Here is a 23,715-nt window from a genome sequence, read left to right on the forward strand (position 1 = left end):
TGTCTTTCATCAGTTTTAGAAAATTTTTGTTCCTGAGGTATTCAAATACTGCTTCTTCTTCCTTCTCTTTCTTCTGGGATTTCAATTATATGTGTGTTAGACTTCTTGGGCATGTTTCTTATTGTGTCTCTTATACACCTACTTTCTCCTCCCAACCCTTTTTTTTTGGGTATATTTCATTTTGGGTATTTTCTATGGACTTTTCCTCCAGTTTATTAATCCTGCCATTTGTTATGTCACATCTTATAAACCCATCTACAAAGGTGTTAACTTAAGGTATTAAATAGTTTAGTTTTGGAATATACATTGAATTCTTTATTACATGGTCAATTTTCCAGTGAAATTTTGTCTTATCTATTTTGTTTTTATTTTTTATTTTTATTAAGATTTTATTTATTTATTTGAGAGAGAGAGAGCCCGAGCAGGGGGAGGGGCAGAGGGAGACAATCTCAAACAGATGCTGAGTGGAGCACAGAACCCAGTGTAGGGCTCGATCTCATGACCCAGAGATCATAACTTGAGCTGAAATCAAGAGTCAGATGTTCAACTGACTGAACCACCCAGGCACCCCATTATCTGTTTTGTTTTTATTTTTATTTTATTTTATTTTTTTAAAGATTTTATTTATTTATTCGACAGAGATAGAGACAGCCAGCGAGAGAGGGAACACAAGCAAGGGGAGTGGGAGAGGAAGAAGCAGGCTCATAGCGGAGGAGCCTGATGTGGGGCTTGATCCCAGAATGCTGGGATAACGTCCTGAGCCGAAGGCAGATGCTTAACAACTGAACCACCCAGGCGCCCCGCAAAGAGTTTTTTAAAACTGATTTACCACTCATCTTTTTCCTTTTTTTTTTTTTTAAAGATTTTATTTACTTATTTGACAGAGAGACAGCCAGCGAGAGAGGGAACACAAGCAGGGGGAGTGGGAGAGGAAGAAGCAGGCTCATAGCAGAGGAGCCTGATGTGGGGCTCGATCCCGCAACGCCAGGATCACGCCCTGAGCCGAAGGCAGACGCTTAACCGCCGTGCCACCCAGGCGCCCCTTTCCTTTTTTTTGAATCTATTTTATCTGTGTAGATATTTAAAATTTTTATGTTGTCAAATTTATTTTTGTTATGTCTTTAGGTTTTGTGTTGTACTTAGAAAGGCCTTCCTCAGCTTATCTGATGAAAAATTCTTCTGTGTTTCATTTTAGTAATTTCATTATTTAATTTAAACAGTTAATTCTTTGCTTCACCTATAATTTTTTGATATCAAGGAAGATAAGTATTTTCCTCTATCATTTGAATAATCAAAATTTATAACTGGTCTGGAACAATTATGGTTTGGTAATTGTATGTGGCTGAATATTCTGAGCCGATTTCATCTGTATGTTATTGTCACTACCATTTCAAGATGAGTTTGTCAGAGGTCAGAGAAAAATATCAACAATGTTAATATATGTTGACATCCATAAACTGTAAATAAGTGAAATATATGAGGAAAGAAAGAATATCATAAGCAGTTTATTTAATTTAATTAAATAGTGATTCAAAATTTCATTTTATTTTTAAAAATTTTGCAAGTAATACTATTCACTCCAATTGTTTCTGAATTTAATATCGCCAGTTATTCCAAGTACTATATATATATACATACACATATACGAATATTTATATTAAATAAATATATTAAAATAAATATTAAATATATATATATATATAATCTGAAAAATACATGCAAGAGTCTTTCTCTGTCATGCCAGGTTTATCAGTAGAGAAGATAAAGAGGGACTAGGTAAATTATATTCCTTTTTTTAATTATACAAAATGCTATTTATTAGCCTCCTAAGGACCACATTGTAACTCACTTAGTATGAACAGGCATATTTTGACAAATTAGAAGCTTCTGGACACTTACTAGAGTGCCTTTTTCTTTTAAATTTGTTGACACTTGGTGGTGATGATGATGTTAGAATTCTCTAGTATTTATAATCTTTCTGCACTAGCACTTTTCCATGGTGTTTTGCTTTGCTCTTGGAGGCCTTATTTAATAGTTTACACCAGAGGTTCTTTTTTTTTTTTTTTTAAGATTTTATTTATTTGAGCGAGAAAGAGAATGAACAGGGAAGAGGGAGAAGCAGACTCCCCACTGAGTAGGTAGCCTGACATTGGGCTCAATCCCAGGACCCTGGAATCACAACCTGAGCAAAAGGCAGATGCTTACCTGATTGAGCCACCCAGGCACCCCCCCATCTTTTTTTTTTTTTTTTTTTTTTTTAAGTAAGCTCTATGCCCAGCATGGGGCTTAAACTCATGACCCTGAGATCAAGAGTTGCATGCTCTACCTACTAAGCCAGCTAGGTGCCCTGGTTCATATCAGAGTTTTAAGCAGTTTCTTGTCTGTTAGGATACTCTACCAAAAACATCCTTTGCTCTCCTATGTATGGTTTCTCCCCTCTCAGATTCACAGTGTACAAAATAAAAGCTCTGAGAGGTCTTCCACTAAAGCAGAAGTTTCTTTTTAACTTTGTTCGTCCAAGTATCCTGAGGACCTGAGTGTTCTTAGGGGACCATATTTTGGGAAATGTTACTGTATATGGAGGTGATAGAATGCAGAATCTTTTATTTGTTTGTTTGTTTGTTTGTTTATTTATTTGAGAGAGCATGAGTGGCTAGGGGAAGGGGAGAGGGAGAAGGAGAAGCAGACTCCCTGCTGAGCAGGGAGCCTGACTGGGGCTCTGTCCCAGGACCCTGAGATTGTGACCTGAGCTGAAGTCAAATGCTTAACTGACTGAGCCACCCAGGCACCCCAGAACACTTTTCTTAATTTGATTCTTAACTACATTGGCATTGAACCAAAATTATTACTCTGACAAGTACGGAATGCTGTAATAGTAGGAACATGTCTTTTTCGCTTTTAGGCTACATTTGAACCTAACCATTTTGCTTTTAAAGGCTGTTATTTGTATTTTTATGTCATACCCTTGAGTTTTCAAATATAGGATTGGCTTCCATAATTTATGGCTAGTACTGCCCTTACTTGGAGTCATGATGAGTATATTTTCCAAATTGAAATCAGTTTTATGCATTGTCAGTATCTCATACATTGATTTGATGATGTAGATAAAATAATTAAAAATTAAGACTCTTTAGGAAAATCCTTGTTGTTTGCTAAAATGTTACATTAGTTTATTCATTTTCAAGCCATATGTTTCATGATCATAGTTTAAAACTACAACAACAAACTAACCAGAATACATTCTTACTTAGCCACTTCTAGTATCAGGAAGTTGAGAGATGTAACTGGACACTGATATTTGAAATTTCTAAGATATTTTAATGTTGCAAACTGTCCTGGAAATCTAGGACTTGATAACCCTGTAAACAGAGAAAAGTAGTGGTTGCCTATGTAGGAGATCAGCACTGCCTTTCTTCCTCCTTTCTGTGGAATTGTCCTTTTTAATGCCAATATCTCTGTGAGGGGTCTGTTATTTTTGTAAGTATTGATGTGTTACATGTCAGATATTTTGAATGGAGGGACTGGACTTAGTCTTAAAGAAAGACATGGGAAGCAAATTACACTTTTACACTTTTTGTTTTAATTTTACTCAGGACAAGCCTGATTAGAATTGTGAACTGTCTGTCTGGATACTGTTGTCTAAAGTTTCTTCTCTTGGGACTCTGATGCAGCTCATGATTTTCCTGTTTTAAAAATGAGTAACATTTGACTCATTCACTCCCTTTGGTTTTAAGGTCACTATTATTAAGTCATAGAAAACGTAATGATTTGGAAAAAAATCAACATAAAAAGCAGGTCTTAAATTGCCAAGATACAGTTTACAGCAGGTTTTTCTTTTTCTTTGATTTCCAAAAATTGGCGTTTGTCTTTGAAATTCCATGGTAATAGCCAGATTACCAAATTTACCAGTCTAAAAAGATTCATTGATACATTAAAATTTATTTTATTATATTATATTTTATTTTTTTAAGTAGGCTCCGCACCCAACGCAGAACCCAACGCAGGGCTTTAACTCACCACCCTGAGATCAAGACCTGAGCTGAGATCAAGTGTCAGATGCTCAACTGACTGAGCCACCCAGGTGCTCCTAAAATTTATGTTTTAAAATTGTTTGTTTGTTTATTTATTTATTTATTTATTTCAATTTTAAATTTGGGTGCCTGGGTAGTTCATTCCATTAAGCACCTGCCTTCAGCTCGGGTCATGATCCCAGAGTCCTGGGATCGAATTCTGCATTGGGCTCCCTGCTCAGAGGGAAGTCTGCTTCTCCCTCTCTCTCTACCTCTCCCCCCTGCTATTGCTCTCTCTCTCTAGCTCTCACACTCTCTCTCTCAAATAAATAAAATTTTTAATTAAAAAAATTTAAAACTTATGCTCATTGCATAATATTTGGATAAGAGAAAATTTTAAGAAAATAAAAACAACCCATAATTTTATATTCAGAGATAACTTAATATTTTGATCTTGTTTCTTTCATTTTTTAAGTGCAGCCATCTTATTATGTTGAGATCGTATTTTATATTTGGCTTTTATTTGTATTCTTTCCCTTAATATAACTTTTTGTACGTATGTATGTATGTAATCTCTATACCCAACATGGGGGCTCAAACTCAGGACCCTGAGATCAAGAGTCTTATGCTCCACCAACTGAGCCAGCCAGGTGCCCTCCCTTAGTATTAACTATAAATTGCCAAGGAAAAGCCTGAGTTTTGTTTTGCATTCATTCACTCTCTCAATCAAAAAAATGTAAATATATATGTTTATAACCATATGTATATATAAAAACATACACATATGTATACATATGCATTCAAGATACTATGTTGGCTCCTTCTTGGAAAGTTTATTGTCTTTCAGGATACAAAAGTTTTCGGTGTAAAGCAGACCACGAAGAATGTCCCTATTCTCTTGAAGTTCAGAGAAGGAAACCCTCTGGATTATCTGACAAAGTTTCTTTGTTTGTAGATTCCTCTCTTTGGTGCTAAGACTATTGGTCGGAGAAGTCCTGATGGACCAGTGTTGAGCAAAGCTGAATTTGTTGAGAAGGTTCGTCAGAGTAACCAGGCCTGTCATGATGGAGATTTTCACACAGCTATTGTTCTGTACAATGAAGCCTTGGCTGTTGACCCTCAGAACTGCATCTTATACAGCAATAGATCTGCAGCCTATATGAAAATCCAGCAGTATGACAAGGCACTGGATGATGCAATCAAAGCTCGACTTCTCAATCCCAAATGGCCAAAGGTAGAAATTTCGTTTACTTTCACAGAATCTTTTGTGCTGATTTCTTATTTTAATGTAAGATTTTATTGAATTTGCAGTTATGAATATTTTAGTAGTCTGTAGGTCAGCAAAGTGTAGAATGTCCTCATTGAGCTGGTACACTAGTGAATGGCTTCCCTTTTTAATGCTTGGAAACTGTGCTGTCCATGTTCAAGTTTAATTCTTTTCCTGTATGTTTGAAATTTGAGGTTTTTTTTCCCCACTAAGCTCCTTGATAGGAAGCATTTTAGTCGCTTGTATGGGTTTTGACATCTTTTTGCACAGATGTTTCACATGGGAATGGTTTCTTTCTTTCAACTTAAAATAATTAATTTTATTATTCCCTCTCAATGACTGCTTGTTTTCAGATGGTATTTAATCAGAGAAAGTTTTTTTCTTATATATCATTTTAATACTCTATGTTTCTGTCAGTAGTTTAAGGCTTGAATTATCCTTGTTTTGTATATACTTTGTTTTCAGTGTGCCTATTCACTGTCTAATAGACACCCCCAGTCTATTTTAGAAAAGATTTCTTAAGATGTACTGAAATGTTTGAGGGTGTTTTTTTTTTTTTTTTTACTGAATCATAAAAGCATTTGATCCTATTCTTGGCTTTCTATTATGTTAACAAAAGATAATGGATATTTGCTAGAGATTTAAAAAACGTCCTTATTGTTTTATTAATGTCATAGTCATATTAATTTATACTTTAACTCTGGTGGGTACTTTTGGCCTCATTCAGTGGAATTTCCAGTGTTGCTTCTGCCTCATGAATTGTTTAGTATTTTGTAATTCCCTAAAGGAGTTCTTTTGTAACTATAATTATTGTAGATTAAATAAAATCTGTTTTAAAAAATTGTTATATGACATCATTTGGGAGTTAGAATGCTGTTATCAAAGGACAGACCCAGGTTCAAATTCCTTCTCTTCTGTTAATGACAGTATGGCTTTTGGTAAATTTCTTAACCTCTCTAGGGTTAATATAAATGGGATAATAATACTAATATCTTGTAAGGCTATTTAAGAGTCAGAGATAATTTGTTACTTGTACATAATATGTGTTTGGTAGATAATAGTTATTATTGTGACATTTTTATTAAAGGTACGAATTAGCAAGGCTTGGCACATGTCTTCTCTTTTCTTTTTTCTTTTAAAGCCTGTGTTGATGCAGTGACCCTGATAAATAGCTTAATTTTCAAATTAAGTATCTCCATTCCTTTCTTTTTTAGATCTACTTATTTTATGTTCTTACATTTGTAAACACTTAAAGAAAAGATTGATTTATTTCAGAGAGAGAGAGAGAGCGAGAACAATGGGGAGGGACAGAGGGAGACGGATAGAAGTCTTAAGCAGACTCCGGATGTGGGGCTTGATCCCATGACTCTGAGATCATTACCTAAGCTGAAACCAAGAGTCAGACGCTTAACCATCTGCCACCCAGGCACCCCCTGTTTGTGAACACTTAAGCTTTTATCTTTTTCCTTTTTCTATGTCATTCCACTTTCTTTTGTCAACCTCTTGTGATTTAACACAAAAAAATGGCTTTAAAAGGTGCACTTTTATAAATTATAGATGAGGAATCAGCCTTTTAAGGTTAACGTCTATCAAGTGTTAGTCTCTGAATTTTTTCCTTTTATGATAAGTGAAGTTGTTCGATGTTTACAGTTGCATTAATATTTTAGCTCCATATTTGACTTCAAGCAAACTTAACTTAGGGATATCTAGAATTATATAAAATATGAATTAGTTTTTATTATTGAGATTATGAATGGGTTTTCATATACAATGTGATTCATAATAAAATTAATTTATAAAGGAATTTCCACTGCTGCATAAATTTTTTTTCATTTCAAAAAAACTTGATTTTATACTTATTTTTCTAGGAATATACTCACTGTGTAAAAGAAGGTTCACTTGTACTCTTTTGTTATAAAGATATGTCTTGGAATTCTATCATTTCATTTTTATTTTCATTTTGACTTTTTCAGTATAGTCCTTTTGCCTTTCAGAAATGTTTCTCTGAAATGTGAATAGTATCTAGTTTGATAAGGGAAAACATCAGTTCGAACTTTTATCTCTTCCAAATTCTGCCTCTCTGGTAGTTTTTTAATGTAAACATCCAAGGGCTCCAGAGGTTGGTTAGAGAGTCTTTTATTTATGTCTATTTTGTCTGAATGAAAAATGATTTTGGTTTGATACGGGCTGCCAAAGAGGTATGAACAAAGCACTGTGAAAGCCTCCCAAAAAGAATACGCCCAGTCTTACTACTAAATTATGATACTTATCCCTGTCTCTTAGCTGTTGTCTGTTTATGTTCATTCTTTTTGTCCTGTTTAAGAAATATTTATCTTTCGGGGCGCCTGGGTGGCACAGCGGTTAAGCATCTGCCTTCGGCTCAGGGCGTGATCCCGGCGTTATGGGATCGAGCCCCACATCAGGCTCCTCCGCTATGAGCCTGCTTCTTCCTCTCCCACTCCCCCTGCTTGTGTTCCCTCTCTCACTGGCTGTCTCTATCTCTGTCAAATAAATAAATAAAATCTTTAAAAAAAAAAAAAATATTTTAGCTCCATATTTGACTTCAAGCAAACTTAACTTAGGGATATCTAGAATTATATAAAATATGAATTAGTTTTTATTATTGAGATTATGAATGGGTTTTCATATACAATGTGATTCATAATAAAATTAATTTATAAAGGAATTTCCACTGCTGCATAAATTTTTTTTCATTTCAAAAAAACTTGATTTTATACTTATTTTTCTAGGAATATACTCACTGTGTAAAAGAAGGTTCACTTGTACTCTTTTGTTATAAAGATATGTCTTGGAATTCTATCATTTCATTTTTATTTTCATTTTGACTTTTTCAGTATAGTCCTTTTGCCTTTCAGAAATGTTTCTCTGAAATGTGAATAGTATCTAGTTTGATAAGGGAAAACATCAGTTCGAACTTTTATCTCTTCCAAATTCTGCCTCTCTGGTAGTTTTTTAATGTAAACATCCAAGGGCTCCAGAGGTTGGTTAGAGAGTCTTTTATTTATGTCTATTTTGTCTGAATGAAAAATGATTTTGGTTTGATACGGGCTGCCAAAGAGGTATGAACAAAGCACTGTGAAAGCCTCCCAAAAAGAATACGCCCAGTCTTACTACTAAATTATGATACTTATCCCTGTCTCTTAGCTGTTGTCTGTTTATGTTCATTCTTTTTGTCCTGTTTGAAATATTTATCTTTCTGAGGGTTAGAAAGTGTTTCTTAGGTTTTCTTCTAGAATTTTTATAGTTTTTTACCTTTAGGTCTATGATTCATTCAGGGTATGGTATGAGTTAGAGGTCAAGATATATTTTTTTCAGTATAGATAACCATGTTCTAGCAACATTTATTGAAAAGACTGTCCTTTCCCCAGTGAATTATCTTTGGTACCTTTGTCACAAAGCATTTGATCATAAAAGTGTGGGGCTATTATTGGTCTCTGTTTTGTTCCATTGACCTATATCTCTCCTATGCCTTAACCACACTGTCTTGATTACCGTAGCTTTATTGTATGTCTTGACATCAGGTATTTGTTTTTCTTTTTCTACATTGTTTTTGTTATTCTCTCTGCATTTTGATGGAAGTTATGAAATCAGCTATCAATTTCTTCAAAAAGCCAACTGGGAAATTAATGGGATTGCATTGAACTTTTAGAGCAATTTGGAGAGAATTGCCATTTTAACATTGCTCAGTCTTCTTATTCATGAACATGGTTTATCTCTCCGTTTATTTAGTCTTCCTTTCATTTTCCTTTGCAACTTTTTGTAGTTTTCAGCGTTTGCTTCTTACACAGTTTAAAAAAATTATTCCTAAGTATTTTGCTTTTTAAAAAAAGATTTTATATATTTACTTATTTTACAGAGAGAGAGCATGTGCTTGTGCATGAATGTGCTTGGAGTGGGGGAAGTAGAGGAGGAGGGACAGAGGGGGAGGGAGAGGGACAAGAGGACTCTGAGGTGAGCATGGAGCCCGATGCAGGGCTTGATCTCGTGATACTGAGGTCATGACCTGAGCTGAAACCAAGAGTTAGACGTGTAACCTACTGAGCTACCCAGGTGCCCCATAAGTATTTTGCTTTCTGATGCTATTATAAATTGATTTAAAATTTTTTATTTTCTATTTTTTCATCTGCAGAAATACCATGTATTTTTGTACTTTGTGTCATGTGACAGTGTTGAATTCACTTTTAAGTTCTAGTGGGGTTTTTTGCAGGTGCTTTAGGATTTTTTTGTACATGATCATATAATCTAAGTAATGATAGTTCTACTTCTTTCTTTCTTTTGCATATACTTTTTGTTTCTTTCTCTTGCTCCATTATACTGGTTAGGATATCCAGTATAATTTTGAATAGAAATGGTAAGAGCAAACTTACTTTAGTCATTCCTGATCTTAGTGGGAAAGCATTGAGCTTTTTATTGTTGAGGATGATGCCCTTAAGCCAGGGGAGGACATTCCCTTCAATTTCTGTTATGACTGAGTGTTGAATTTTGTCAATTTTTTCCTTTCATTTATTGCAATCATAATTTTTTCTCAGTCTTTTAGTATGGTAAATTAAATTGATTTTGTTTTTGGATGTTAAGCCAAACTTGTATTCACAGGATAAATACCACTTAGTCATTATGTCTTATCCTTTTTATATATTGTTGGATATGATTTGCTATAATTTTAAGAGTTTTTTAAAAAATTAATTAATTAATTAATTTGATAGAACGAGAGTGCACAAGCAGGGGGAGCAGCTGGTGGAGGGACAGGGAGAAACAGGCTCCTCGCTGAGCAGAGAGCCCCAGGTGGGGCTTGATCCCGGGACCCTGGGATCATGGCACAAGGTGAAGGCAGACATTTAACCGACTGAGCCACTAGGCGCCCCCATTGTTTAGAGATTTTGCGTCTATCTTTATGAAGTATATTGATATGTGTTTTCATTTTTGATGATGTTTTTGTCTGGTTTTGGTATCAGAGTGATACTGGCCCTATACAATGAGTTGTGAAGTGTTCTCTCTTCTTGTATTTTCTGAAAGAGTTTATGTTGGCGGGGGCTCCTGGGTGGCTCAGTTAGTTAAGCTTCTGCCTTTGGCTCAGGTCATGATCCCGTGGTCCTGGGATGCCCCATGTTGGGCTCCCTGCTCAGCAGGGGAGTCTGTTTTTCCTCTTCCTTTTGCCCACCCTTTGCTTGTGCTCTCTCTCTCTCGTTCACTCTCTCTCTCTCAAATAAATAAATTTTTTTAAAAAAAAGAGTTTGTGTTGAATTGGTATTGTTTCTTCCCTGAGTATTTGGTAGAATTCACCAATTAAACCATCTTTACATGGATTTTTCTTTGTGAAGGTTTTAATTGTGAATTCAGTTTCTTTGATTGATATAAGACCATTCAAATTTTCTAATTCTAATTAGATTAGCTTGGCATTTTTTTTTCAGTTAATTTTTTATATTTAATTTGGGTTGCAAGTTTATTGGTGTCAAGTTTTTTTTTTTTTTTTTAAGATTTTATTTATTTATTTGACATAGACAGAGACAGCCAGCGAGAGAGGGAACACAGCAGAGGGAGTGGGAGAGGAAGAAGCAGGCTCACAGCAGAGGAGCCTGACGTGGGGCTCGATCCCAGAATGCCGGGATCACGCCCTGAGCCGAAGGCAGACGCTCAACCGCTGTGCCACCCAGGCGCCCCTGGTGTCAAGTTTTTAATAACATTCTCTTATTATCCTTTCAATTTTTGTGGGATCTTTAGTGATGTCCTTTCTTTCATTCTTGGTATTGTTAATTTATATCTTCTCTCTTGTCTCATTATTCTGCTTAGAGATTTATCAATTTTGTTCATCTTTCTAGACAATCAGCTATTAGTTTCATTGATTTTCAATATTATTTTACATTTTCTTTTTCATCAATTTCTATTCTTTATTATTTCCTTCCTTTTAATAATTTTACACTTAATTTGCTCTCTCTTTTTTTCTTAAGATGGAACTTAGGCCATTGATTTTAAATATTTCTTCTTTTTTTTAAACATAAGCACTTAAAGCTAAAATATTCTCTCCTAGCACTGCTTTTGCTGTATCCCACAAATTTTGACATTATATTTTGTCATTCTGTTCAGAAATATTAGAATATTTTAGAAATATTAGAAATATTAGAATATCTTCATAGTTTCCTTGGGAGTACTTCTTTGATCCATGGGTTATTTAGAAGTGTATTGCTTAATTTTCTAATATTTCTTATTTGTAAGGTTATCTTAAGTTGTTGATATCTAACTTAAACCCATTGTAGTTGATGAACACAGTTGGTATGATAATAATTTTTAAAAATTTACTGAGGTTTGTTTTACATCCTGTTGTATGTTTTATCCTGGTGAACATGCCATGAGTGCTTGAAAAGAATATGTATTCTGCAGTTGTTAGCTGTGCCTCTGTAGATATCAGTTAACTCAAGGTGATTGACACTGTTGTTCATGTCTTCTGTATCTTTGTGTCTTTGATGCTTTTGGGTTGGTGGTGGTGGTGTTGTTTTTGGTTTAATTATTCCATCAGTTATTGGAATAAAGAAGTTAAAATCCACAACTAAGATTTTGGAATTGGCTCTTTGTTTAATATTGTCAATTTTTGCTTCATGTTTTTTGAAGCTCTGTTATTAACGTATACCCATTTACTATTATTTTGTCTTCTTGATGGATTGATATTTTTATCATTATGCAAGGTCCCTTTTTATCTGTGGAGGTAATTATTGTCCTAAAATCTATTTTGTTTGATACTAATATAGCCATTCCAACTTTCTTTTACTTATTCTTGGGATTATATATCTTCTTACACCCACATATTTTCAAGTTCCCTGGGCCTTTACATTTAATATTTATAGCTTTTGAATAATTTGTAATTGCTTCTTGCCTTTTTTTTTTTTTTCTTAGATTTTATTTATTTATTTGACAGAGAGAGAGACAGTCAGCGAGAGAGGGAACACAAGCAGGGGGAGTGGGAGAGGAAGAAGCAGTCTTCCAGTGGAGGAGCCTGACGTGGGGCTCAATCTCAGAACGCTGGGGTCATGCCTTGAGCCGAAGGCAGACGCTTAACGACTGAGCCACCCAGGCGCTCCTGCTTCTTGCCTTTTAAATACATTTTGAGTCTCTGCCTTTTAATTGGAATCATTGTCCATTACCATTTAATGTAATTATTGATGCTGTTGATTTTTTTCTGTACCATTTTATTTCTTTGTTTTCTCTGTTTTTGTTCCTCTGTTACTCATTTCCTATTGTTTATTGGGTTTGGTTTTTTTTTTTTTACTACTTTTTGAGTTGATTTGTTTTTTTCTCTTGAGAGTTTTTCATTGTTTTTGATTGTTGTTTGGCAGGTTATTATCTTGGTTAGTATAGTATTGCATACTTTGTTTCTTGAATTGCAGCTCCAGTTTCTATGCAGATATCTTGTCTTTTTTTGAACTGCTTTAAATTTGTTCCATATATGTATAACTTGAGGGTTAGCTAAAGATGTGGATAGACAGAATTTGAGTATCCCTTTTCTGGTTCTTTTCCTTCTGGGATTGCTTTCCTCCTTGCCCAAAGGCGATAGTTTCCTGTGCTCCGGTATCCTGATTTCCTCAGCCAGAAAGGCAGTGTTCCTGTCACCCTGCTCACCACTTTGATTGGGAATTCACCTCACACCTCTCTTCCTCCAGAATCTGTCTGCTTTCTCTTCACTCTCCAGTGCTTTCAGGTAGGTTGCTTTGTATTACACCTGGATTTTACAGTTGTTTTCTGTGTGGGAGTGGGTTCACTAGGATCTTGCTTAGTAGTTAGTGGAAGCAGAAGTGATGTCTTTCCAGTGATATAAGGTTACTCATGTTCAGTGGATCCCTAACAAAGTCGTCTTGCCCCCTTGACCAAGTGGCTTTCTTGATGTTTTGAGTTCTCCTTTTGCGGTCATTGTTCCCAGTTACTGGTGTCATTCATTTAGAATTATTTATCTCCATTTCTTTTTTCATTCTTTGATTGAATTGGTCAATAACTCTTCTGCATTCTTTCTGGAATGTATTCCATATACATCTTATGCAGTTTATTTCCACAGCCAGTATTACAGTCTAGGTTATTATAGTTTTATTTTGTTATGAAATTTTTTATTGTAATAATGTTCTCATGAAAAACTTTCTGTTCCATGTTTCCAAGTGATCTGATATTCCAGACTCTGCACAAGTGGTCTCATTTGCCCCTTTATTTTTTGCTACTGTGCTGATAAACCTACAGTTCTTCTTGATGCAGTCTCTTCTTCTTTCTTCTTCCTTTTTATGCCAAGCTCTGTGCCTGGAGTTTTCTCCCTTGCTCTGACTATTATTTGGCTAAGTAGGTCTAGTTCAATTCTCACCTTTCCTGAAAGCTACATTGAGCTTCTGCAAATATAACATTCATTGCCTATTGCTAATTGCAATGAATTATTTATGTTATTATATAGACATGTTACTTGAATTTTATCTGAGTCTTAAACTAGCTTGAAAATTCCTTGAAAGTTTGTCTTCTACTTATTTTATAGCCCAGACCGTGCCGGACACCTTAAATTTTTAAGCTTTTTTAATTTTTTAAAAACTTAGTGTCTAAATCAATGAGAAAATTAAGAGACATAGTTGTGCATTTCTTACTGAAGACTTCTAAGGATGCCGACATCACAGACCATAAACTTATCGCTTTAACAGTTTAGAAATTTTTGTTTGAAATTAGCCAAATTCCTCAATAGGTTTAGTCCACTTTTTTTTTTAAAGCTTTTATTTATTTGAGAGAGAAACAGAGAGAGAGAGAGAGAGAGAGAGAGCACAAGCAGGGTAAGGGGCAGAGGGAGAAGCAGACCTCGCTGAGCAGGGAGACTGATGTGGGGCTCGATCCCGGGACTCCGGGATCATGACCTGGGCCAAAGGCAGACGCTTAACTGACTGAGCCACTGACACACCCCATGTTTAGTCCACTTCTTAATCAGTTGTGGAAGGAATCTAACATTTCTTTCAAATCTCCTATGTTAAAACCTTTAATGTGTTTAGTGAGATAGCACAGTGAACTGTGAATAGGACATACAGGCAGTCCTTGCTTTGCATGGTAACATAGTACCATAGAAACGACTGTACAAGCTAAAAAATCTTGCAGTGTGAACTTTGCAACAATTTTGACTATTCTGTGACCTTTAAAAGTTTTTGTCAAAACACTAAAAACTCTCTTACTGTGGATTATAAGAGTATAAGGAATGGAAGAATTATTAAAACTAATATTTATTTAGTACAGTATGATTTAAAATGTTAGAAACATTGAGAATTTGTTTTATTTTTCTGTACTAAACTTATCTGTAGTTATCTGAACAGTGCTCACTGTTTTCTTCTCATCATATAACTTACAATACAGAGTATCTTTTCTATGCCTTGGCAGATCGTCATACTACTTTCTAGTTTGAATCAGCTTCTAAAATGTTAATCTTTATTGTGAAATACCTCTGAGCATTCCTATAGTTATAGTAATTTTGCCAGCATCACATTCTCTGGAACATTTTCAGCCTTCTTGTCACAACTACTTTCCTCATTTATGGTGACAAATTCATCCTCACGAAGTTCTTCCGACTGGACCTCTTGAACAGTGGCTGTGTCAACATTCCCATGGTCAGCTCTTTCTTGTATAACTCCCTTTACGTTTGATTTGAATTTTACCTCCAGCATTATCACTCTTTATTTCCTTGCTGCACTCATTTTTATTCCTCAATTTTTAAAAAAGATATTTATTTATTTATATGAGAGAAAGAGAGAGAGCATAAGCAGGAGGGGCTGAGAGGGAGAGAGAGAGAGAGAATCTCAAGCAGACTCCACGCTGAGCTGGTTGCAGGGCTCAGTCCCAGGACCCCAAGATCATGACCTGAGCTGAAACCAAGAGTTGAACACTTCACTGACTGGGCCACCCAGGTGCCCCTTTATTCCTAAATTCTTTTTCAAAAACCCATTTTTATAAAATGACCACATAGGTTTCTGACTGGGAGATAAAGTGGCAATACAGCTACTTTTTTGCTGTGTCTATGTGAGCTGAATAACAGATGTGCAGTGACCAATCACCACAGACTTTGAAATAAGTGATGTGATTGATCAGTAATCAGGATGCGTATTTCTTAATTATATAGCAATTGTGGACTGAAGAACCAGCAGCAGTATTTGTACTTTATGCATTTACAGTTAATATACCATGGTAATTGAAATTTAAATTGTGTTATTAGGGATTTGGAGTCATTTAACTGTGGTAACTGAAATTCATGTATATTGAAACAATCTACATGTGAAGCGAGAACTGCTGGATCTTTGGAGTTGGAGCTAGGGTTTTTCCTCCTTACATCTTGCTTTATCTCTATATGCCCACTTTTGCTATTTGTAAATCTTTTTTTTTTTTAAGGTTTTATTTATTTATTTGACAGAGAGAGCCAGCGAGAGAGGGAACACAAGCAAGGGGGAATGGGAGAGGAAGAAGCAGGCTCTCAGCAGAGGAGCCTGATGTGGGGCTCGATCCCAGAATGCTGGGATCACTCTCTGAGCCGAAGGCAGACACTTAACAACTGCGCCACCCAGGCACCCCTCACTTTTCCTATTTGTAAGCTGGGTTAACATCAGAAACCTTGAAGGGTTGTATTGAGGATTAAATAAAATAATGTTAGGTGCTTAGGGCAGCATTTTTCACATATAGGTTATTAACATATTATGGTTTAAATGATGATTAGCATCATGATGATATTTGTATTTAGACACACATAACTTTTTTTTTTTTTTAAAGATTTTATTTATTTGACAGAGAGGCAGCGAGAGAAGGAACACAAGTAGGGGGAATGGGAGAGGGAGAAGCAGGCTTCCCGCTGAGCAAGGAGCCTGATGCAGGGCTCGATCCCAGAACACTGGGATCATGACCCAAGCCGAAGGCAGATGCTTAACAACTGAGCCACCCAGGCGCCCCATAGACACACATAACTTTTAGTCAAACTACCCAAATACCTTTCGAGTATTTTTCTTCTCTTTATAATAATCTCAGCTGGGGCATCTGGGTTAAAGTTAACCTCCCCTTCCTTGGCAGGGAGCCTGCTTCTCCCCCTCCCACTGTTGCTTCCCCTGCTTGTGCTCTCTCTCTCTGTCAAATAAATAAAATCTTTAAAAGAATAGAAAGTTTATTGAATGTTTCTGCATGCTAAGCAGTGTTCTTTTTTTAAAGATTTATTTATTTTTGAGAGACAGAGAGAGAGTGTGTGTGTGCAAGGAGCAGGGAGGGGCAGAAGAGGGAGTGTTGAGTGTGGAGTCTGACACAGGGCTTGATCTCACAACCCTCAGCTCATGACCTGAGCTGAAATCAAGAGTCAGTTGCCTAACTGACTGAGCCACCCAGGTGCCCCATAGGCAGTGTTTTAAACCTTAGTGATTCAGCCAAGAACAATGCAGAACAAAGTTACAACTAACATTACAGTCGGGAGAAACAGATAATAAAGTTTGAAAGTAATAAATGCTCTGAAGATAATTTCAAACAGAGTAAAAGGGTGGGAGAATACTGAGAAAAAGGGGATGACAGAGTTATGGAAAGAGTTTGTGGGAGGAGATGATTCAGATGAGACCTGAAAGAACCAGATGTGGGCAAAGTGCATTGTAGGCAGAATAAAGAGCTAGTTTGAATGTGGCCAATTGAAGGAAAAATAGCACAAAGGCCAGTGGAGCACAGTGAGTGAGTGAATGACCGAGGGAGTGAAGAGGTGGTAGGAGATAATTGTTGAGGTAGGCAGTGGGCAGGTCATGCTGGGCCTTTTAAGCCATTATAAGTAAGTAATATTTTATTCAGATACTCATGGGATGTCATTAGAAGATTTTAACTAGACAAATGACATACTTAATTTATGGTCAGTCTAGTTAAAGGTTATGCATATGTTTAATTTCCACATATTTGTGACTTTCCAGATTTCCTTCTGTTATTGATTCAAATTTCATTCCATTCTGGTTTGAGAACATACTTTGTATCATATCAGTCCCCTTAAATTTATTTGGGCTTGGTTTATGGCCTAACATATTATCTGTGCCCAAGAATATTTCATGTGCACTTGAGAAGAATGTGTTGCTGTTGTTGGGTAGGGTGTTTTATAGATGCCCATTAGGTCTAGTTAGTTTGTAGTGTTTGTTGTTCAAGTCTCCTATTTCTTTGTTGATAGGATAGATGGTCTTACTCATTATTGAAAGTAGGATATGGAGTCTCCAATTATTATGGTTGAATTTTCTTTCTTTCTCTCTTTTCCTTCCTTCCTTCCTTCCTTCCTTCCTTCCTTCCTTCCTTCCTTCCTTCCTTCCTTTTTTTTAAGGCTTACTTAATTTTTTTTTAGTAATCTCTACACCCAATGTGGAGCTTGAACTCATGACCCTGAGATCAAGGGCCACGCGCTCTTCTGACTGAGCCAGCCAGGCATCCATCCCAAAAGTTGAATTTTCTTTTTCTCCCTTCAGTTCTCTCAGTTTTTGCTTCATGTATTTTGGGGGCTTTGTTTTTATTAATTTATATTTTTATGGTTATTATATCTTCCTGGAAGACTCATCTTTTTATCGTTATAGAATATCCTTCTTTGTCTTTAGTAACAATTTCGGTTCTAAAATCTATTTTGTCTGAAATTAATATAGCCACTCCATCTCTCTTTTGGTTACTGCTTACATGATATCTTTTTTTCCATACTTTCCTATTCAACCTGTTTATGTTTTTGAAACTATAGTGATTGTCTTATAGACAGCATGCAGTTGTGTCATTTTTTTTAAATCCATTTTTTCAATCTTTGTCCTATGATTGTAGTGTCCCAGTATAAGTCCATTTATATTTAATGTAACTGCTGATAAGGTATGTTTTTTTTTTTAAAGATTTTATTTATTTATTTGACAGAGGGCGAGAGAGCACAAGCAGGGGGAGTGGCAGAGGGAGAGGTAGAAGCAGGGAGCCTGACTTGGGGATTGATCCCTGGATCTGGGACCATGACTTGAGCTGAAGACAGACACCCAACCAACTGAGCCACCCAGGCACCCCTTGTTGCCTATTTTTTGTATGTCTTTTTTCTATATGTCTTTGTTATTTGATTTCTATATACCTTTTTCTGTTCTTTTATGTTAAATAAATATTTTCTAGTATACCATTTACATTTGCTTGTTTCCTTTACTATATATTTTTTAGTTATTTTCTTGGTGGTTGCCCTAGAGATCATAATTAGAATCTAAATATATATCAACTTAATTTTATTTTTTTAAAGTTTTAATTAAATGATCTCTACACCCTCTGTGTGGCTTGAACTCATGACTCCAAGATCAAGAGTTGTATGCTTTTCTGACTGAGCCAGCCAGGAACCCTCAGCTTAATAGTATACAAAAACTTTGCTCTGGTATAGCTCCATTCCCTTATCTCTTGTGTTATTAGTGTCATACAAATTACATCATTGTAAGCCCATCAGCATAGTCTTGTAATTACTGCTTTATGCCACTTTTTTTTTTAAAAAAGATTTTATTTATTTATTCGACAGAGAGAGAGACAGCCAGAGAGAGAGGGAACACAAGCAGGGGGAGCGGGAGAGGAAGAAGCAGGCTCATAGCGGAGGAGCCTGATGTGGGGCTCGATCCCATAATGCCGGGATCACGCCCTGAGCCGAAGGCAGATGCTTTAACTGCTGTGCCACCCAGGCGCCCTATGCCACTGTCTTTTAAATCATGCAAGTTCTATCTATTGATACTCTCTATTTGGTGAGACGTTGTCCTTTAACTGTTGAGGCATGATTTTCTTTACTACTTTGAACATGTTTATAATAGCTGATTTGAAGTCTTTGCCTAGTAAGTTCAATGTTAGGATTTCTTCAGGGACAGTTTCTATTGCCTGCTTTGTTCGCAGTGTGTGGGCCATACTTTCCTGTTTGTTTTTCCATGTCATCGTCTTTTTTTTTTTTTTTTAAGATTTTATTTATTTATTTGACAGAGAGACAGCCAGCCAGATAGGGAACACAAGCAGGGGGAGTGGGAGAGGAAGAAGCAGGCTCCCAGCAGAGGAACCTGATGTGGGGCTCGATCCCATAATGCCGGGATCACGCCCTGAGCCGAAGGCAGACGCCCAACTGCTGTGCCACCCAGGCGCCCCTGAACATTGGACATTTTAAGTAATGTGATGTGACAACTTTGAAAATCAGATTCTTCACCTTCCATCCCTCCACTGGGTTTACTGTTGCTTTTGTTGTTGTTGCCTTTTTTGAGTTAGGTACTTTCCTGAACTAATTTTTAGAAAGTCTGTCTTCTTTGTCATTTGCAGCCATGAAATCTGTGCTTGGATCGATTAGTGGTCAACTATTAATGGGACAAAGGTTCCATAAATGCCTTGAACCAATAAGTTTCCTATCCTTTGTTGAAGAGTTCCCCCGTGTGTTGGGCATGTCTTCAGTACTCTGGCATTTTGCAGCTCTGTCTTAGCCTTTACTTCCTGCTTGTGTAGAACCTCAGGTTCAGCCAGGGGTGGGAGATGAGGGCATGCCTGGGTCTTTCTTGGGCCGGTGTATAGCCCTGTACATTCCTAGATTCCCAAGAATATTTGGAGTTTTTCAAAGCCCTCTATGAACCTCTAATTCTCTAGTTTTTTTTTTTTTTTTAAATTTTTCTTTAGTCTCCTGTTTACTCAACTTATATTGCTACATTGGGCAGCTATGATGTTAAGCAGTTGCCACTGATTTTGTTTGACATATACCCCTTGGAGAGAGCTGTTTGCACTGAGTTACCTCTGAGCCAGGTCAAAGAAAGTCCTGTGAATGGCGCTTTCTTAGGGAGCTGCCAGACAGGTTAAATAGTGGTAACTTTCTGGGGTTGGAATGTTTTAGGGATCCCTAAACCATTATGATCCTTCCATTGGCTCCTGACCTGCTTTTTGGAGATATTGTTATCTAAGTTATATCTAAAGTTATTTCAAAAGTTATATCAAAGTTATGAGTCAAATATGTATTAAATTTGCAATAAATATTTACAATAAAGTTGACTATCTTCCTTACATAATTCTTTTGTGTAATTTTATTTTTAAGGAGGTGAGAATGTAGTTATTCAGAAGCTTTTTGTAGACAGTTGGAATGATAACCATGAAAGGGGATTTTTCATATTTGGGAATATGACACCTTAAATTTAAGTGAAACTCTATTATGCTATTGTAAGTAAAATCCATCTCATCCAGCTGTTACTTCTATTAATGTGTCAGATGTCATTACCAAAACAAATGTTATTACCAATTTATCTTTGGGACCAAATGGTTTCTTCTTATTATTTTTTCTTTCTCTTTTCTTTCTTTCTTTCTTTTTCTTTCTTTCTTTCTTTCTTTTTCTTTCTTTCTTTCTTTCTTTCTTTCTTTCTTTCTTTCTTTTTCTTTCTTTTCTTTCTTTCTTTCTTTCTTTCTTTCTTTCTTTCTTTCTTTCTTATAGGCTATTATTTTTTATGTTTTAAATAAACGATTTTATGACAGCCTTATTATTTGTATGCATTTGAAGTTATGTTTCAGATGTTTGGGGTTAATCTGTAAATTGTGCATGTACACACATTTAATTTTTTAATTACAAAGGTAACTCAAAATTACTTTTGCAAAAATATCAAATTGTAAAACTGTATTTCTCTTATCTATTGCTCACTCTATTCTCCATCCCCCATCTCAGTCCTAGAGTTGACTGTTTTTATCTGAGTATTTTTTTTTTTTTAAGATTTTATTGATTTGACAGAGAGAGAGATACAGCAAGTGAGGGAACACAAGCAGGCGGAGTGGGAGAGGGAGAAGCAGGCTTCCGCTGAGCAGGGAGCCCAATGCAGGGCTTGATTCCAGGACCCTGGGATCGTGACCGGAGCCAAAGGCAGACACTTAATGACTGAGCCACCCAGGCACCGCTATTGAGTATTTTTGATACCTTTTGTAGTGTATCTATAGCTATGCACAAACGTACACATATTCCTACTTTTATTTATTTATTTTTAAGTAGGCTCCATGTCCAACGTGGAGCCCAATTCAGGGCTTGAACACTTGACCTTGAAATCAAGACCTGAGCTGAGATTAAGAGTTGGAAGCTTAACCTACTGAGCTGCCTAAGTGCCCCTACCTACATACTTTTTAAATGTTAGATTTGCAGTGTTTATTTTTCTGTTAATTTAAACACCTAATTATTTTTAACAGCCATGTACTTTTCCACAGTATAAATATGCCAGTTTAGTATTTTTGATTTCTTTTTTAATTTAAGAAGAAGATGATAATCTATAATAAGAGGTGATGCAAAAGTGGTTTGGAAGCTTTTTTCCTTGGATACCTATGTGAAGATGCAAAGTAGTCTCCGTTTCTTTGTTATTCAAGAAAGATTGCAAACAGACTACAGACAAAGGTACGTTTTCTAGTTGCCACTGTTTGATTGGTAGCTTTTTCTGTTTGGTGTTGAAGTGAATCTTTCTTAAGCTCACTGATCATTGTTTACTTATTTATGCATTTGGTTTTTATTTTATTATTGTTGATTGGAGATGAAAAATCAGTTTTTTACTGAGATGAATTTTTCTCATAAATGTCAGCCTGAGGTAATGCTGAGTCCACAGCCTCTCCTTGGGAACCAGGCTTTTGTGGGATAGAACCAACTGCTTTAAGATGTGTACTTTGTCCTTGGGAAATAATTCAGGAAGTCTGGCAAGAAGGGAAGCCTTGCTATAAAGAAAATTCAGGAAATAGGAGCTCAATTATTTAAATTCTCAGATTTGTTTATCATAATTCGTTTCAAGAATGTTCTAATGGCAAAGTTATAAACATATGATAAGTAGCAAGTTTCCTTCTAGCTCCCAGATGGTACATATTTATCACTAAGGAATATGAATGCATTGTTTTAGGTGAAGTGAAAATTTTCTTGTCATTTATACTTGACAGTTGATTAAACTGTAGATATACACTTTGTGGGTGCTATTATTTAAAATGTATTAGCACACCCAGACTTTAAAGGTTTCTATTTGTCTTGGTTTCTGTAAGGAAGTTTGGTAGCATTTTTTATGTTAATGAAGAGAGTAGACTATCCTAGGGGTTTTCATAGTCATTTCATAAAAGTGTTTTTCAGTAGTCTCAAAAAAAATTTCAGATTAGAAATTATGGAAGCAGTTACAGAAAGAATGGCAAAGAAATAGTTTTTCCAAAAAATATTTTTAAATGATTAGATTGGTAGATGACCAATATATATAAATAAAATCAATCTTTTTTTTGGACATGAAGTATTACTGCTACCAAAATTTAGAGCATGCTTTTTACATTTGTGTTACTATAGCAACACTGGAAGTCATTTAATAAAGCTAGTCATTGATTAAATTTAGTAATTTTCTTACAAGAGATTGGATAATATTTCAGAAGTGTTGATTACATGGTTTCAGTTTTGAAGAGGGCTATGAAAAGCATTATTTTTACATTATATTTTAAAAGATACCTGTGGGTAACTTTCTAGAGTATTTATCTTGTTGCCTTCATTTGCATTCTCTGGAAGGACTACCTTCTAACTTAATTTAAGGGAAATATTTTTTCTTGCTAAGTGAAGTACAGTGAGGCTTTTAAGAACCGAAGTTATGGGTGCCTGGGTGGCTCAGTCAGTTAAGCATCTGCCTTTGGCTCAGGTCATGATCCCAGGGTCGTTGGATCAAGCCCCGTGTCAGGCTCCCTGATCAGCGGGGAGTCTGCTTCTCCCTCTCCTCCCCGCTTTTCTCTCTCTTGCTGTCTCTGTCTCTCTCTCTCTCAAATAAATAAATAAAATCTTAAAAAAACCCCAAGACTGAAGTTATTATTAGGGTGCCAGGTTGGCTTAGTTTGTTAAGCATCAGACTCTTGATTTCAGCTCAGGTCATGATGTCAGGGTTGTGAGAGTGAACCCCTTCTTGGGCACCATGCTCAGCAGGGAGTCTGCTTGAGATTCTCTTTCCCTCTGCCTATGCCCCTCCCCCTTCCCTTGCTTGCTCGCTTAAATAAATTGATCTTAAAATAAGAACCGAAGTTATTGCTTTATGTGTTTATTTAGATAATTTTTGAGATGTACTATATTGTCATAACCTTTCATTTATCTTAATTTTTAAGTGTTAATTTTGAAATAATATGTGTTCATTAGTTTAGATATTTTTTCTTTTTTCTTTTTTTTAAGATTTATTTATTTTAGAGAGAGCGAGAGCACACACGGGTGGGGGGTAGGGGGAGAGGGCAGAGGGAGAAGGAGTCTTCAGCAGACTCCTCTCTAAGTGCAGAGTCGGAGGTGAGGCTTGATCTCATGACTTTGCATCATGACCTGAACTGAAACCAAGTCGGTTAACTGACTCCACCACCTAGGTGCTGCTAGATATTTCTTTTTAAATATGCTACACTCTACTGTCAGGGCAACTATAAATTCTGTTTACTTATATGTTTTAATATTTTTAATTTTGAAATAAT

The 23,715-nt window shown here is 36.0% G+C and overlaps 1 protein-coding gene across 1 annotated transcript in view; it reads left to right on the top strand.

The window, feature by feature from the left end:
- Window positions 1–23,715, top strand: part of TTC28 (tetratricopeptide repeat domain 28) — a 585,777-nt gene that overhangs the window by 29,480 nt on the left and 532,582 nt on the right. Inside the window, exon 2 of the mRNA XM_034638030.1 lies at window positions 4,966–5,244. Coding sequence (XP_034493921.1) covers window positions 4,966–5,244 — 279 coding nt within the window. The remainder of the gene's footprint in view (window positions 1–4,965; window positions 5,245–23,715) is intronic.

The sequence above is a fragment of the Ailuropoda melanoleuca genome, chromosome 12 (genome assembly GCF_002007445.2).
Source record: "Ailuropoda melanoleuca isolate Jingjing chromosome 12, ASM200744v2, whole genome shotgun sequence".
NCBI classification, from domain to species: Eukaryota; Metazoa; Chordata; class Mammalia; order Carnivora; family Ursidae; genus Ailuropoda; species Ailuropoda melanoleuca.